Genomic DNA, 13,567 nt, shown 5'->3' on the forward strand with positions numbered 1-13,567 from the left:
CCACTCCATTCTTAGAGACCTCCAGGAAGGAGGAAAGGGCTCAGGACCTGAGGCTGCCCCCTAACTCTCCAAGATGCTGGGGTCAACCATAAGGCGACTTCCAAGCTCAAAATAGTTTGGCTGGATCTGACCTTAAATATCACCTGGTCCGACTCCACCTCCCATCTGAAAGATGAGGAAACCGAGTCTCAGAGAAGTTGAGTGGTTATATAATTAATACGGATCAGAGTAAAGGTCCCTCATGACTATTCTTTCCACTGTCCCGCAGACCTCAGAGTGGCTCTAAGTCAAGTGCTCTATCACCCTTCAAATGGTATTTTCATTACCCAGACTCCACTAGTCTTCTCTGATGAATCCTCCCCATGGCATGGAAGCTACATGGGTCCCTGAAAATGATTTCCAAGTTAAAAAGGATCAGAGGACGGGCATCGTGAGAGCCTGGCTGAGTTAGAGGCCACAGGGGGATGATTTTTTGGGCCATATCACCTCTTGAAGACCATCAGTTAAGTTGTCAGGGGAAGTAGCACCCATATGGGTGAAACTGTGGTCACTGGAGTGGCCACAAAACGGTCACATTGTCAAACCTCTCGTGCACTGCTAAGATCCCTGGGAAATCTCTCTTTTTGTACTCTACTCAATTGTCAGAATCCTTGGTGGCTGTGAGGTGCCATCGCTGGAACTCCTTCTATTCCTTCCCTCCATCATACTCACCCCTCCGAATGGCGGCAAGAAGATCACTTCTGGCATCACTCATTGGTATCAATGGGATCTGAGGTTTCCGTGGTTCAGACAGTACAGCACCCGGGGAGGCTGAGTGGGCTGGGGAAGCCGTGGCCATTGGGGGGCCAGGAGGGGGTGGAGGAGGAGCTGCAGGAGGACCCATGGGACCAGTCTGCGGGGGAGAGACAGAGTATGGGCAGGGTGGGGCCGGGGGTGGGGAGGGTGTATAGGCAGGGTGGGCCAGGGTGGCAGTGGCCGCAGGTGCGAGAGCAGGCGGGGCGGAGATGGGGCTGTCGAAAGCCGTCTGGGCCGAGGGGATCACTGGAGGCGGGGGTGGCGGAGCAGGTGGCACAAAGAAATCGGCCATGGGCACTGGCTGAGACCTGGAGGCAGAAGAAGAGAGAGATTGGGAGATCGGACCTGGAATCCGAGCACTCGGAAGTCAGGCTCCTTCTGGTGACTTCCACCGCAAGAGAAAGGGCCGAGTCCCTCGGCCTTGAGGAGCGGCGCAAGCCCCAAGGAGTCACAGGTTCGAACTCAGAAGGCCGGAAGGGCCTTTAGAGCTCATCCCAGACTACCTCTTGGACTTAAAGAGCAAAGTAAGGTACAGAGAGAGGAGGGGTCACAAACACTGACTAGGTACCCCAGAGGAGCCTCGGTGGCTCAAAAATTACTGACGAGCTAATGTCGCTCCTTGGCACCGGCCCATGGCCTGTCCCTCCCCTTCGGGAGTCCCCGCACCCATCCCCTTCTGTGCCGTCACAGTCACGGAACGTCTGGCTCCAGCGGACTCCCTCATTTTACAGAAGAGCAAACTTCTGCCCAGAGAAGTCAGTGGGAGGGAAGTTCCGGTCACTTTCAAAGCTACAACTGACCCACAGCTTCAAGTATGATTCTCTCAGAGAGGCGGACAGTTTAATAAGCAATAAAGCCTTAGGCTAAAGAGACAAAGCCAAAATGACTTGTTCTCAGATATCTGACAACAGACAAGGTAAGATCTGCAGGGACACGGGCCCTTCTGGCCCTCCCGAAATCAGACCCTGTAGGTGATGGTGGATGGGCTTTGGAGAGGAAGCATAGTAGGGCTAGAGCAAAGTTTCTTAAACTGTGGGTCACAACCCCATATGGGGTCTTATAACTGAATGTTGGGTCATGAAACTATGATTTGTTACCAGTAGGTAAATCTTTAATTTGTATACCCATTTTATATACCTGGGGTCATTTAAAAATTTCTTGGGTAAAAAGGGGTCTTAGATGGATAAAGTTTAAGTCCTGGTCGTATGTGAGTGGGGGGGGGGCTGGGTTTCGATTCCCTGCAAAGCTTACTTAGCTAAGTGACTGGGGAGTCACTCCAACTCTCTAAATCTTAGTATGCTCATCTATAAAAGGGGAATATTGTGAGGAGCCAGTGAGGTTCATTCACGTAGAGAGCACCACGTGGATATGGCCCTTTTGGAAGGGCCACTGAGGATCTGGGGTAGAGATACCTACCCCCAGAGAAGCCTTGAGCAGAACGAGCTGAGCTAGAGGAGGGAGGTACAAGATGATAGCCAAAATGGTGGGACCAAGGAGTTTTTAGGGATGGAAGAGATGGAAGGCCCTGATTGACTACTGATAATAGGGTGTTATGTGCTTTTGTAAGGGAAGGAGTATATAGTATATTCCTAACCCCATCTTACAGATACGGAATCCGAGGCAGAGACAAAGCCAGATCTATTCAAGGCCTCAGAGTCAGGATTTGAAAATGGGCCCCTTGATTCCACAGCCGGCATCCAGGAATGTGGTGGATGCAATCCTAAATGACAACCTCAACCGGAAGCATCCCGCTCAGCTTCTCTTTGGAAAGTGGGATGCTGAGGTGCTAGGAGCTTCTGGTGAGGAATAGCTCAGTGCGGTGGGTGATGAGCTTGCTCGGGGGGCCTGCTCTCATGTCCTCTTGGAAACCATAAGTCACAGGTGGGGGGAGGGAGGGATCTGGGGAGTTTTCCCAATGAAAGTTCCCTATACCAGTAAAACTGGGTCTAGATCCAAAATACCACTCTAACTGCCCAAATGCAGGGCGTGCCCTAAAATGAGATTCTCTGGAAGAGGAGAAGTTTACGTGCTGATATGAAACACATAGAACTATAAAAATACACAGAACTACCCTGAAAACAACAGGTTTCATAGCAGCAATGTCTTGGGAAAAGTACAATTTCTGTCTGGACCAATCCGATAGGTCTCAAGAGGCCGCACGGGCCCTTTCATAGAGCTGGGCAGTCCAAGCAGGATCGGCTTTTTCTACGGCCCTGAACTACCAGGCGCCACGGTATCATCTGTCTGGCGGTCACCCAGCGAATCTCTGAGGTGGACAAATCTCTTTGGCCACTGGCTTCCTGATGTGATCACAAGCCAGCCTCTGAGCTGTGGAGCCAGGCGCCCCTGCCAGGGGCAGCTCCGTTACTATCAACACATTGGCCAGACTCCCCTTTTGAGCGGGGCCCGGAAGGTTCCCTGACGCTGGAGACCAGCGTGTCGTCCAGAGTCCCAAATAACTTGAATATTCTTTCGGCACCAACAAAGGACCGCAGCCTTTGATCTTTCTTGGGGATCATGGCAACAAAAGAGGCTCCAGAGGAGGTTTTCTAGCTTTCCCCTGCTACATAACTGAGCATTAGCCTTGAAGGCAGGGGGCCTAACCGGACTGCGGCTAAATGGAAAGGAATTTCGGTGTGGGCAAAGTAAACATGCTAACACCTGCCATTTCTATAGTATCTGCAGATCCACAAAGCCCCCTCCTCCCAACAAGTCAGAAGGCAGGTGGGGGTGATGGTGAAAAGATCACCAATATCAATCTCCAGGTGAGGAAACTGAGGCTTAGCTAGGTTAAATGACTTGTCAAGGAAACTGAGGCTCAGGTTAAATGACTCATCGAGTGTCATAAATTGAGTCCTGAGCTAAGATAAAAAGAACCATCATAAGTTTGTAAACAGAAACGATGACATGCACAAAAGGGTAGTGACTTGTCCAAGATCTTCCAGGAGTCAGTGATATGTGATCAAGCTTGGCCTGTCCAGGCAGAACACAGGACTGGAAAGCAGAAGAACCCTTTTCCATTGCTTGCTCTGATTCTCACGATGCGTGACCTTGGACAAGCACCCTACCTTTCAGCAGTTCATAGATTTTCAAGTTGGAGAGATCTTAGAGATCATCTACTCAGTTTTCTCATCTGTCAAACGGGAATAACAATAATCAACTTGTCTACTTCCCAGGCTCTCAGGATGATGGGGAGTGAAGTGGAAGAGGGAAAGGGAACTGGCAGGTTCTCTTCCCGGTTCTTGCTAGGGTGAGGGTGTTGAAGAGAGTGGGTGACTGCAGCTCTACTGGGGGTATATAAGGGCACCGAGAAGCAGGCAAGGTACCGGTGTATGTGGCTGAAGCCAGCTTAGGTAAGAGAAGTGCTGAAACATGGAAAGAGAAGCAGTGATGATAGTGCAGAATTATGTTTCAGCAATCATTAGATGAGACAGGCTGAGGGGCACCCCGACCCGTCTTCCTCTGTGCTCCACATACACGTGTGAGCAGCTCCTCAGCTTGGGCTTCCATTCTAGCTGCCTTTACCCCACACTGCCCCGGGGCAGAACGAGCAATGATGATACCTAAGAAATGAGATTTCACCTAGTACAGAGCTCGCCTTTAGGCTCTGACTCTGTGGGAATACGAAGTACATGGAAACCTGACGTAGGCTTAGTGGGACAACCCCTTAAGTCGCCGCCTCCTCTGATGTCAGGTCCCTGTACCCAAAGCCGAGAAAGGGGAGGAGGACGCATAGAGCATGCTAACCTACCCATAGTCCTTGATCATTTGAGGCCTGGGTCCATTCAGTATCGGATCTGCAGGCTGCGGCACGTGAGGCTGTTGGACACGGCCGAGGCTGTTCTGCCGACTTCCTGGGGCTGCGGGCCGGTACGCCAGCTCCGGGAGCTGGCTAGGAGCCAAGATGATCTCCTTGTGTTCCATGGGCAGATGAGGAGTGGGTGCCAACACCTGCTGGGCTGGATGGTTGGGACTGGCTGGGTAGGAGTGATCACCGATGTCAGATGCGTAAGACCTAGAGCAAATATATAGAGTAACGGTCTCATCCCTCACTGAACCGAATGGGAACGTTGAGGATGAGATGGCTAGCCACGGTGTGGCCAAGCAAGAGCCAGAGAAGTAGCAATGGGATCACTTGTCAGAAGATTGCTAGCCAAAAAAAAGGCAACCCTAAAAATAACCTTTTTACTTTTTTTTTTTAATTCACAGCAATTAAGGTGAAGTGACTCGCTCAGAGTCACATAGCTTAGTGTGTGTTAAACGTCCGAGGACACATTTCAAGTCAGGTTCTCCTGATTTCAGTGCTCTGCAGCAGTGCCACCTCACTGCCTCCTTTCATTTTACAAAGAAGAAAATTGCCACTAAATGCAGAGATCCTTCCATTGTGCCACACTTAGTATTGTCACAGGGTTCTTAGACATAATCTAGGAAGTTCTGACTTGACTTCACTGCTTTTAGTCTTTGTCATAAAAAGATGGGGCTGAAAAGCACAGGGGATGTACAGCAAGGTGGAAGTACAGACAAAACAACGGCGCTGCCAACTCCTCCAAAGATCGAGGGCCCTTCCCTGCCTTCGACAGGACTGGATACAGTCCTGGAGACCGAGCCATTTTCAACCACTGGAAGTTTAAAAAGGTGGCTCCTATCCTCACATATTGCTGCTGGAATTCAAACGAGTAGGATCATATTGGTCGTATGCAGGAAGAATCCCAAAGATAACTGTACTCTTTAGCCTGATCCAATTTGCTCTGAATGTGACCATTTGTAAAGGGAAGAGAGTCTGCGACTGGGATTTCATCAGGGTGAGGAAATGCCAGGTGCAGGAGCACCATCTCCTGGCACACGTCACTTAGTCTCAGAGACTTGGCTTGGGGCAGTGAGGGTTTATGCGACTTTCCCACATCCATCTGCCTCGGGACTTTGAACCCTAGCTCTTCTTCTTCTAAGGGCAGCTTGCTAGTACTTGCCACTATACTAAACTGCCTCTTAGGTGTTATCAGAAAGGGGAGGAGGGAGATACTAAAATAAGCAGCAGCATTTATACAGGAAATAACCTGAAGGTCTAAATTTTCGGTGAGTGACTGAAGATGATAGCAATGTAATGGATATTCCAGTGCAAATGATATCCTGAAACGTGGAAAGAATCTCGATGAAACAACACGTTTGAACTTTGACCCAAACAACCAGATCAGAGACAGCAAGGGAGATGGGTGCCGATATGTACGGACTGTACCAGAAGTTAAACGTTCACCATAAGGAGTCGTATGTTTTACTCATTTGAAGTGTATTCTGAATTTTTTTATGATGAATGATTTCTTACATCATTTTTGAAAGAGCACGAATGCCTTGTGCCTTGGAGAAAGTAGATGAGGTCTTGGGATTTGGGGTTGGCAGAAGGAGAAGGGATCATTCTGAGAAAGAGGTCCACCTTCTGTACAGGAGCATCACAGAAGGTACACTTTTTGCTAATAGAAAGGGGAGAACAAAAGGTTGAGTGGGTAATAATAGAGAACACCTGCCTATTATCTGGGGACAGTGATCCTTCTGAGGAGGCCATGTGATACGGAGATGGCGAGAACCTGTTATCTGGCCGGAACTCTTTATCATATGCCATCATGCTCCACTCCATGCGCCGATTCCGTGCCTTCCTCACTTTCTTCACCTCCCTGGTGGAGTCCTCTACCAGCCGCTGTTCCTGGAGATCAACACAAAACACCTCAATCTCCCCATGTTGATCAACCAAAACCCGACCCAGTCCTGTCGTTTTACTCTAGGGCTGCTGAGGCCCTTCACACATAGATAGGTAGAAGGAGGGAGAGAGAGAAGAGAGAGGAGAGGAATGAGAAAGAGAGGGGAGGAGAGCGAGACAGACATAGAGAGAGACAGAGAGACTGACTATTTTGGGGTCTGTCTCTGACGGTTACTTTGCCAGAACACCAAAGCTTTTCTGATGCAGCAAACTGGCTGCCAAAGTAAACACTAGGCCAGGAGGGAACCTATAGAGAAAGTTAATCAAACTATGACACAGACCCCGGCAGCATCACGGGACGAACTGTTCGTGGTTTATTGGCCTTCCAATCGGCGTCGTTGCTTCTGGGCTCCTCTCTGCAGTGGATAGGAGTCACTATTCCTATTGATCATGTCCTGTTATTACCACTCATAGACCTTCAGTGACTCCCAATTGCCTGCGTGGTTAAGTACCATCCCCTGATGCTGGCATTCGAGGTCCTTGACAACAAGGCTTCAGACTACTTTATTTGTCCTATTGTCATACTATTCTCCTTCATGTCCACCGCTCTCTGCTTCTGCTTTGCCCTCTCCCATCTCTGTACCTTTGCTCATGCCATCCCCCATCTTGGAATAGAGTTCCCCCCACTGAAGTCTTTCTCCCCTTTGGGAACTCTCTCAGACACCGCCCCTCTGTGAAGCCATCTCTGACATCCCATGCAGACACGACCCTTCTTCCTCAGATTTCTTGGAGAACTGTGTTTGACCACCTCTTTTGCACTATGCTTGGCGCTTCCCCACTGGAGTGCTGGCTCCTTAGATAAGGGCCTAAGTGGTGCTAGCACTGTATGCCCAGCACCCAGCACCAGCACAGGGCTTGCTTCATAAAGTTGGAGCTTCACTGGGCCACACAAGACAGATGATTCTATTCCCTGTTCTTGTCTACCAATAGTTCCACCATCCTCTCAGCGCCTCAGGCTCATACCCCAACCGTCACCTTGACACCTCCTTCTCTGTCTCGCCCCGCCAAAATAGAGCTGTCACCAGGCTCTGCTGAGTCTTATCTTGCCACCGATCTGGCTATACATCTCCTTTTCCTCTCTGCCACACCCTGGCTCAGGCCTTCCTCACCTGGACTACTGCAACCGCCTGCCGCCCGGTCTCCCCGCCTCAGCTCATTGTACTCCATTCAGACAACAGCGTTCTCTTTCTAAAGCAATGTCCGACTATCTCATCCTCTATCCCTCTATAAGCTCCAGCAGCTCCTTTTCCCTTCCCAAATCAAATATAAAACACTCTGTTTGGCTTTTTAATTTCTCACCTTTCCAGTATTCTTACACCTTTTATCTTCTACCTGACCCCTGACCCCCACATACCCTATGACCCAGGGCCCCTGGCTCTTCCTTGCATAGGACACTCCCATCTTCTGATGTTTTCTGAATGTTTTCTTTGGCTGTCCCCCTATGTGTGGAACTCTCTGCTTCCTCATGTCTCCCTCCTGGTTTCCCTGGCTTCCTTCAAGTCTCAGCTAAAATCCCATCTTCTTTAAGAAGTCTTTCCTGACCCTCTTAAGGCACGTAGGCTATCCTCTGAGACAACTTCTAATTTTGCTTGCCCGTATCTTATTTATCCAGAATTGTCTGCATGTGGTTGCTTTTTGATCATGGACTGCTTTTGCCTTTCTACAAAGAAAGAAAAAAATCTCTTCAAAAAGCCTCTATATATTAGTATAGCGCCTGGTACACAGTCGGCACCTAATAAATGCTTGCCAACTTGGTAAGAAGCTAGCTAATTTAAAAGGTCCTACAGTTTTCTTTCATCGTCCATTTCAGTGTCTGAGAGTACTGTCAGGTCACGATTCTGATCAAAACAAAGGTTTTTCTTCAGTAAGGAGGCCTAGATTTGGCTTCAGACCTTCCCAAATCAGGATCTGAGCTATGTTAGGCATGTGAAAATAGCTATTAGGACTGGATTAAGGGATCATCTGCATAGATATGATCGCTGAACCCAAAGGAGCAGAGAATGTAAGAAAGAATGGAGAGAGAGAGAAGAGAAGGAGACTGGGACAGAGCCTGGGGGACCTCTGTTGTGAGTGGTGGGGTGACCTGGATCAAGAGCCAGCAGAGGCTGAGAAGGAAGGGACAGCTGGATGGATAGAAGGAGACCCAAGGCATAGTGATGTTATGAAAACTTAGAGAGGAAAGAGCATCTACTAGGAGAAGGTAGTTCCCAGTGTCAAAAACTGCTGAGAGGGCATCAAGGCTGGGAGGCTGGGTAATTTGGCAGTGCCTGGAAACTTCAGAGAGCAGTTTTCAGTTAAATGACATCAGAAGCCAGGCTGTCCAAGGTTTAGAAGCAAGTAAGAAGAGAGAAAAGTGGTAGCCCCTATGTAAGCCCAAGCCAAAGGCCTGGTATGGGACTCTCTCTTTACTAATGGAGATGAAGGCCCTGTCCCGGGCGGGGGTGGGGTGAATTGGTGATGGTTCTCCTTTGGGGACTCAACATTCAGGAGCTCCTGGCTTCCAGTTTAAAGAAAGGAGACGGAGGACACAAATCCCACTTCAATCCCTGCTAAGGAAAAGACTTGAGGAAGATATGAGAGGGGCGAACAGTGACCATCATGTCCCTAAGCCCAGATTGCTACTCTAGAACCTGTGAGAAATTTCTTCTGGGTGAGCTCTAAGGCCCTAAGAGCTTCACTCTGTGCTGTCTGGTATTCATTCTCCCATGTATTTGCCTTTTCCTATTTCTGTTTCGCTAGGATTTGGATAAAGGAGTGTCTCTGCTATTCGCTAGGTGTCGATTGTGGAACGTGGTATTAGGAGAGAAAAGGGTCAAGCCTTGGAAGTAGAGCCTGGAGGCCCCTTCTCCCCAAAATGACAACGTGCTCAAAAGTTAGCTGAAACCCGATCGTATCCCCAAGAGTAACAATAATTAAGGGGAGCACACAGACAGACTTCTTGCCAGCATCCCTTTTTCTGAGGAGAGGAGAATGGTGGCCTCTGGCCCCAACTTCTTGTTTCCCTTCCTGGCAGGAAGGAAAATCTCCTTTGGAGAAAGATGGCAGAAAAAGAGGCTGTGGATGTCAAGTCTGCCTCCTTTGACTTCAGTATAAATTCACCATGCATTTGCTCCACTCTTCGTGCATACTGAGAACAGTACCAGACATTGGGAATATACAGACAAAACCACAAAGCTCCCGCCCTCCAGGGAAACAACAAACAGGTAAGCATAAACAGCGTACCTTTAAGAAGGAGAGGTTTAACAAGTGGGAGTGGGAGTGCTTAGGAAAGCTTTCTTGTGGGAGGCTCATCTAAACGGAACTTTTAATACTTTAGTAATAGGACCTGCTATGTGCCAGACACTGTGATAAGCTCTTTTTTAAAAAAAATAAATATTACCTTATTCATCACAATAACCCCTGTGAGGTAGGCGTTATTATTATCCCCATTTTGCAGTTGAGGAAACCGAGGGAAACGGAGGCTAAGCCACTTGCCCAGGATCACACAGCTAAGGCTGGGCCTTGGTTAGATTTGAACTCAGGTTTTTTTTGATTCCAGATCCAAGGATTGTAACTAAGGATTATAAGAGGCAAAGGTGAACAAGGCTTGTGTTTGAGACAGGACAGTCTATGGAAAGACATGGAGAAAAAGTAGATGAGAGGAAGGAACAGCTAACAGACCGGTCTGGCCACAGTGTACAATAAATACAGGAGAATAACATAAAATAAACCTGGAAAGTTTGGTTGGAGCTCAAGCGTAAAGGGCTTTAAATGAATGAATATAAAAAAGCACGTCTTAATCACTTCCTCTGCCAGGGAACGTGCTCAGTGCTAAGAATACAAACACCAGGGCGAGGCAGCCCTTATCCACACATTGGGGAAGGCTAACCATGGGAGGGAAGTGGGAGCCAAGGAAGGGGATGATGAGATCATCTACCAGGCAGCTTTGGGTGCCTAATAGATGACCTCACCATCTTTGCTGACTTAGAAAATAGCCTTTCCAGAAGAAATAGTGGTATTTATTTGATGAGTTTAAGAAACAAGCCAGTTTTTCTTAGAGTTGTCATATCAATTATCTTGTTTTGTTGTTCTTATTATATAGAGACAGATGTTAATTAGACTACGTGAGGAGGCTAACGGTGAGAGACTGGGAAGGTGGGTAGTGTTAGGATTAGAGGCAAATTGCAAGATGGCCTGGATGCATGACTGGATGGGAGGTGAATGAAGAATGGGCTAGTATGGGCCAGCTGGAGAGAGTGGGCTAGGGTGAGAAGGAAATACCAGGCTGAGGAATTCTTATTTTAATTTAGAGGCAATAGGGAACCACCAAAAACTTGAGAGCATAGAATTTGTGCTTTAGGAAGATTATTTTCATAGGAATATGGAAGAAGAATGGGAGAAGAGAGAAACTAGAGGCAAGGATACTATTCCAATGCTCCAGGAAGGAGGTGATGAGGAATCCAATGTGGGCGAAAAGAAGGGGGCAGATAGGAAGGATGATGTGGAAGTAGAACAGCAATCAGTGCTCATACCTTTATGGAAAGGGGAGAGTGTGTGGGGGGGATCATTTTTCAAGAGGAAGGCAATGACTTTTGTTTTTGCCATGTTGATTTTGAGATGCCAACGGGACATCCAGAAGAAAGATGTCTCGTTGGCAGTCGATAATGAGGGGCCTGGAATTCAGAGGACAGATCAGGGTTAATAATCACTGATAATACATGAAAGGCTTATGATAATGGTTTGGATTTTGGAGTAATCCATGTAGAGATGATGGTGATCCCAAGGAAGCAGATGAAATCACATGGACAGACAGGATATGTAGAGAAAAGAACACCCACAGTTAGGGGGTGGAAGATAGAGCTAGCAAGAGACTAAACTGATTCACAAAGGCAATTCATTGAAATGGAATCAAAATGTCAGCTCTTTGTGATGGGTACGTTGTATTCTCAGTCATTTCCCCTTCAAATACTTGAAAACAGCTATCATGTCTTCTCTTCCCCAATTCCTTAAAGCAATCTTCACGTGGTGGACTCTCCAAGTCCCTCCCCATCCCGATTGTCTTCTGGCTTATCAAAGTCCTTAAAATGTGGCCTCCTGAACCGAACACACTACTTTATATATAGGCTGATCAGGGCCAAGGACAACAGGGCCCTCTTCTTCCTTAGTCCCGCCTAGGATTGACTGAAAAACAGGTAGGATCCTGGAAGCTCCAGGTGGGTCAAGAGAGGTTAGTAGAGGTAGACAGAAGGGACAAAGGCTGATGCCACTGAAGACAAAGTCTGCAGCCTTCCAAACTAGGTAGCTGAGCTTTGTATTTGTGGATTCTGAAGAAAAGGGGCCTAGAAGGCACCATGGGCCACTCTAGGAGTAGTGTTGTGAGAGCATGAGCAGGGACCAGCTCCATTGGGGAATCTCAGGATTAGATGGGCCCTGAGAGGCCAGATAGGCCTTACCTCATCTGCAAATGATAATTCGACCTGCAAACCCTGCAACAAGAGACACCAAATTGAGATCTGAGCCAGAATCTCTTGCCAACTTCCCCACATAATTCTTGGTTCTCTGGGACCAACTAAAATAAAATGAGTCCCTCTTCCATAGGGTCGCTCTTCAAATTCTTGAAGACTGCTATCACGCTATCAACCTCGCCTTTCCCAAAATAAGTACTTGCAGAGCATGGCTTCCAGCCCCTTCCTCATGCTGGCCCTGTCCCTTCTGGCAAAGCCACAGCTTATCAAGATTTTTCCTAAAACATGGCAAACCACACACACACACCCACACACACGCATAAACACGCATAAACACACATAATCACAAATGATAAGGGGCCTAAGAGCTTATCTAGTTCACTTCTCTCATTTTGCAGATGAGGGTACCGTGGTTCTGAAAGAAGGGATTTACCCGAGGTCACGCAACATGACTCCAAGCCAAAGTCATGGCCCCATGAGAGATGGAGAGCTCTTCTCAAGTCTAATTCTCTTTTCAGCCCCACCCATGTACCTTCTGCCTTCGTTTCTCCTTCCTCTTATCCTCAGTGGCCTGAAGCATTTTCTCTTTCCACAAGTTGAAGAAATATGATGGGTCAGTATAGAATTTAAGGCCATCTTTCTTGTCATCTCTGAAATGGACCCAAAAGGGGATGTTAGTGAGCTCATCGATAGTCAACATCTAGTCCGGCCCCAGCATTTTTCACAAGAGCAAGATGAAGACCAGAAAGAGTGAGAGGTGCTTAAGGCCACACTTAGCTGTCATTCGGCCCCGAGGCCCAATCAAACTTGAGCTTTCTGCAGTTCAGGGACATTCTCCAAGAACAGGCAAAGCCCTGTCTTGTTGGAAAGATCAGACGGGAGGTCTGGAAGATCCAGGAAATGGTTAACACTATGTCTCCCAACAGCCAGGTCAAGGGTGGAACCAACCAACCGACACCCAAACCACCTGCCCTGCAAAGCACATGCCTGAAAAATGGGTATTGCTTAGTACTAGCTACACGCTTTCCTGGGACAGGGCTAGGTATTAACCCTACTGAGAAAGTGGTGGGGTATGAGAAAAAAAAAACTGACTGCAATCAGGAGTTCAGAGTTGACACCTAGTTCCCCCCCTGCACTGGCTGTGTGACCTAAGGCAAGTCATTCACTTTTCTGGGTCTCGGTTTTTTCATCTGTAAAATGGGGATCATGATCCAGCGTTGATAGGAAGATATATCTGGTATCTACTGTGCGCAGAGGCACTGAGGGAGATACTGGGATTCAGGAAGACTGGGCTGTAATATAAATCCTCTAATCATATAGGAAGCTCTTCTTGATAATCATCAACCACAACTGTTAAGTGATGAGTGTTCTGTGTCGTGGTGAGAGTCTTAGTGCTCATCCTCATGCCCCCAGCTCTGAGCCAAGAAGTGAAGAGGCCAGGTCTAGAGCAGGAAGGAACGTTTGACCGGTGACCAGGCAGGGAGGCCCACGCAGGCAGAGGTCACTGCTCAGCTGAGATGGCAGCCCAGCCTGGAGCTAAGGACGAGCTCTTTCATGGGAGCAGCTCCTTTGTTTTAAC

At 48.1% G+C, this 13,567-nt stretch overlaps 1 protein-coding gene across 2 annotated transcripts in view; it reads right to left on the reverse strand.

The window, feature by feature from the left end:
- Positions 1–13,567, reverse strand: part of LOC127542508 (actin-binding protein WASF3-like) — an 82,947-nt gene that overhangs the window by 6,743 nt on the left and 62,637 nt on the right. For both annotated transcript variants that reach the window (XM_051968162.1, XM_051968161.1), the window contains 4 exons: positions 12,521–12,638; positions 6,315–6,490; positions 4,547–4,810; positions 712–1,103 (listed from right to left, as the gene is read on the reverse strand). In XM_051968162.1, the coding sequence (XP_051824122.1) occupies positions 712–1,103; positions 4,547–4,810; positions 6,315–6,490; positions 12,521–12,638 (950 nt within the window). The remainder of the gene's footprint in view (positions 1–711; positions 1,104–4,546; positions 4,811–6,314; positions 6,491–12,520; positions 12,639–13,567) is intronic.

This window comes from Antechinus flavipes, chromosome X, assembly GCF_016432865.1.
Source record: "Antechinus flavipes isolate AdamAnt ecotype Samford, QLD, Australia chromosome X, AdamAnt_v2, whole genome shotgun sequence".
NCBI lineage: Eukaryota > Metazoa > Chordata > Mammalia > Dasyuromorphia > Dasyuridae > Antechinus > Antechinus flavipes.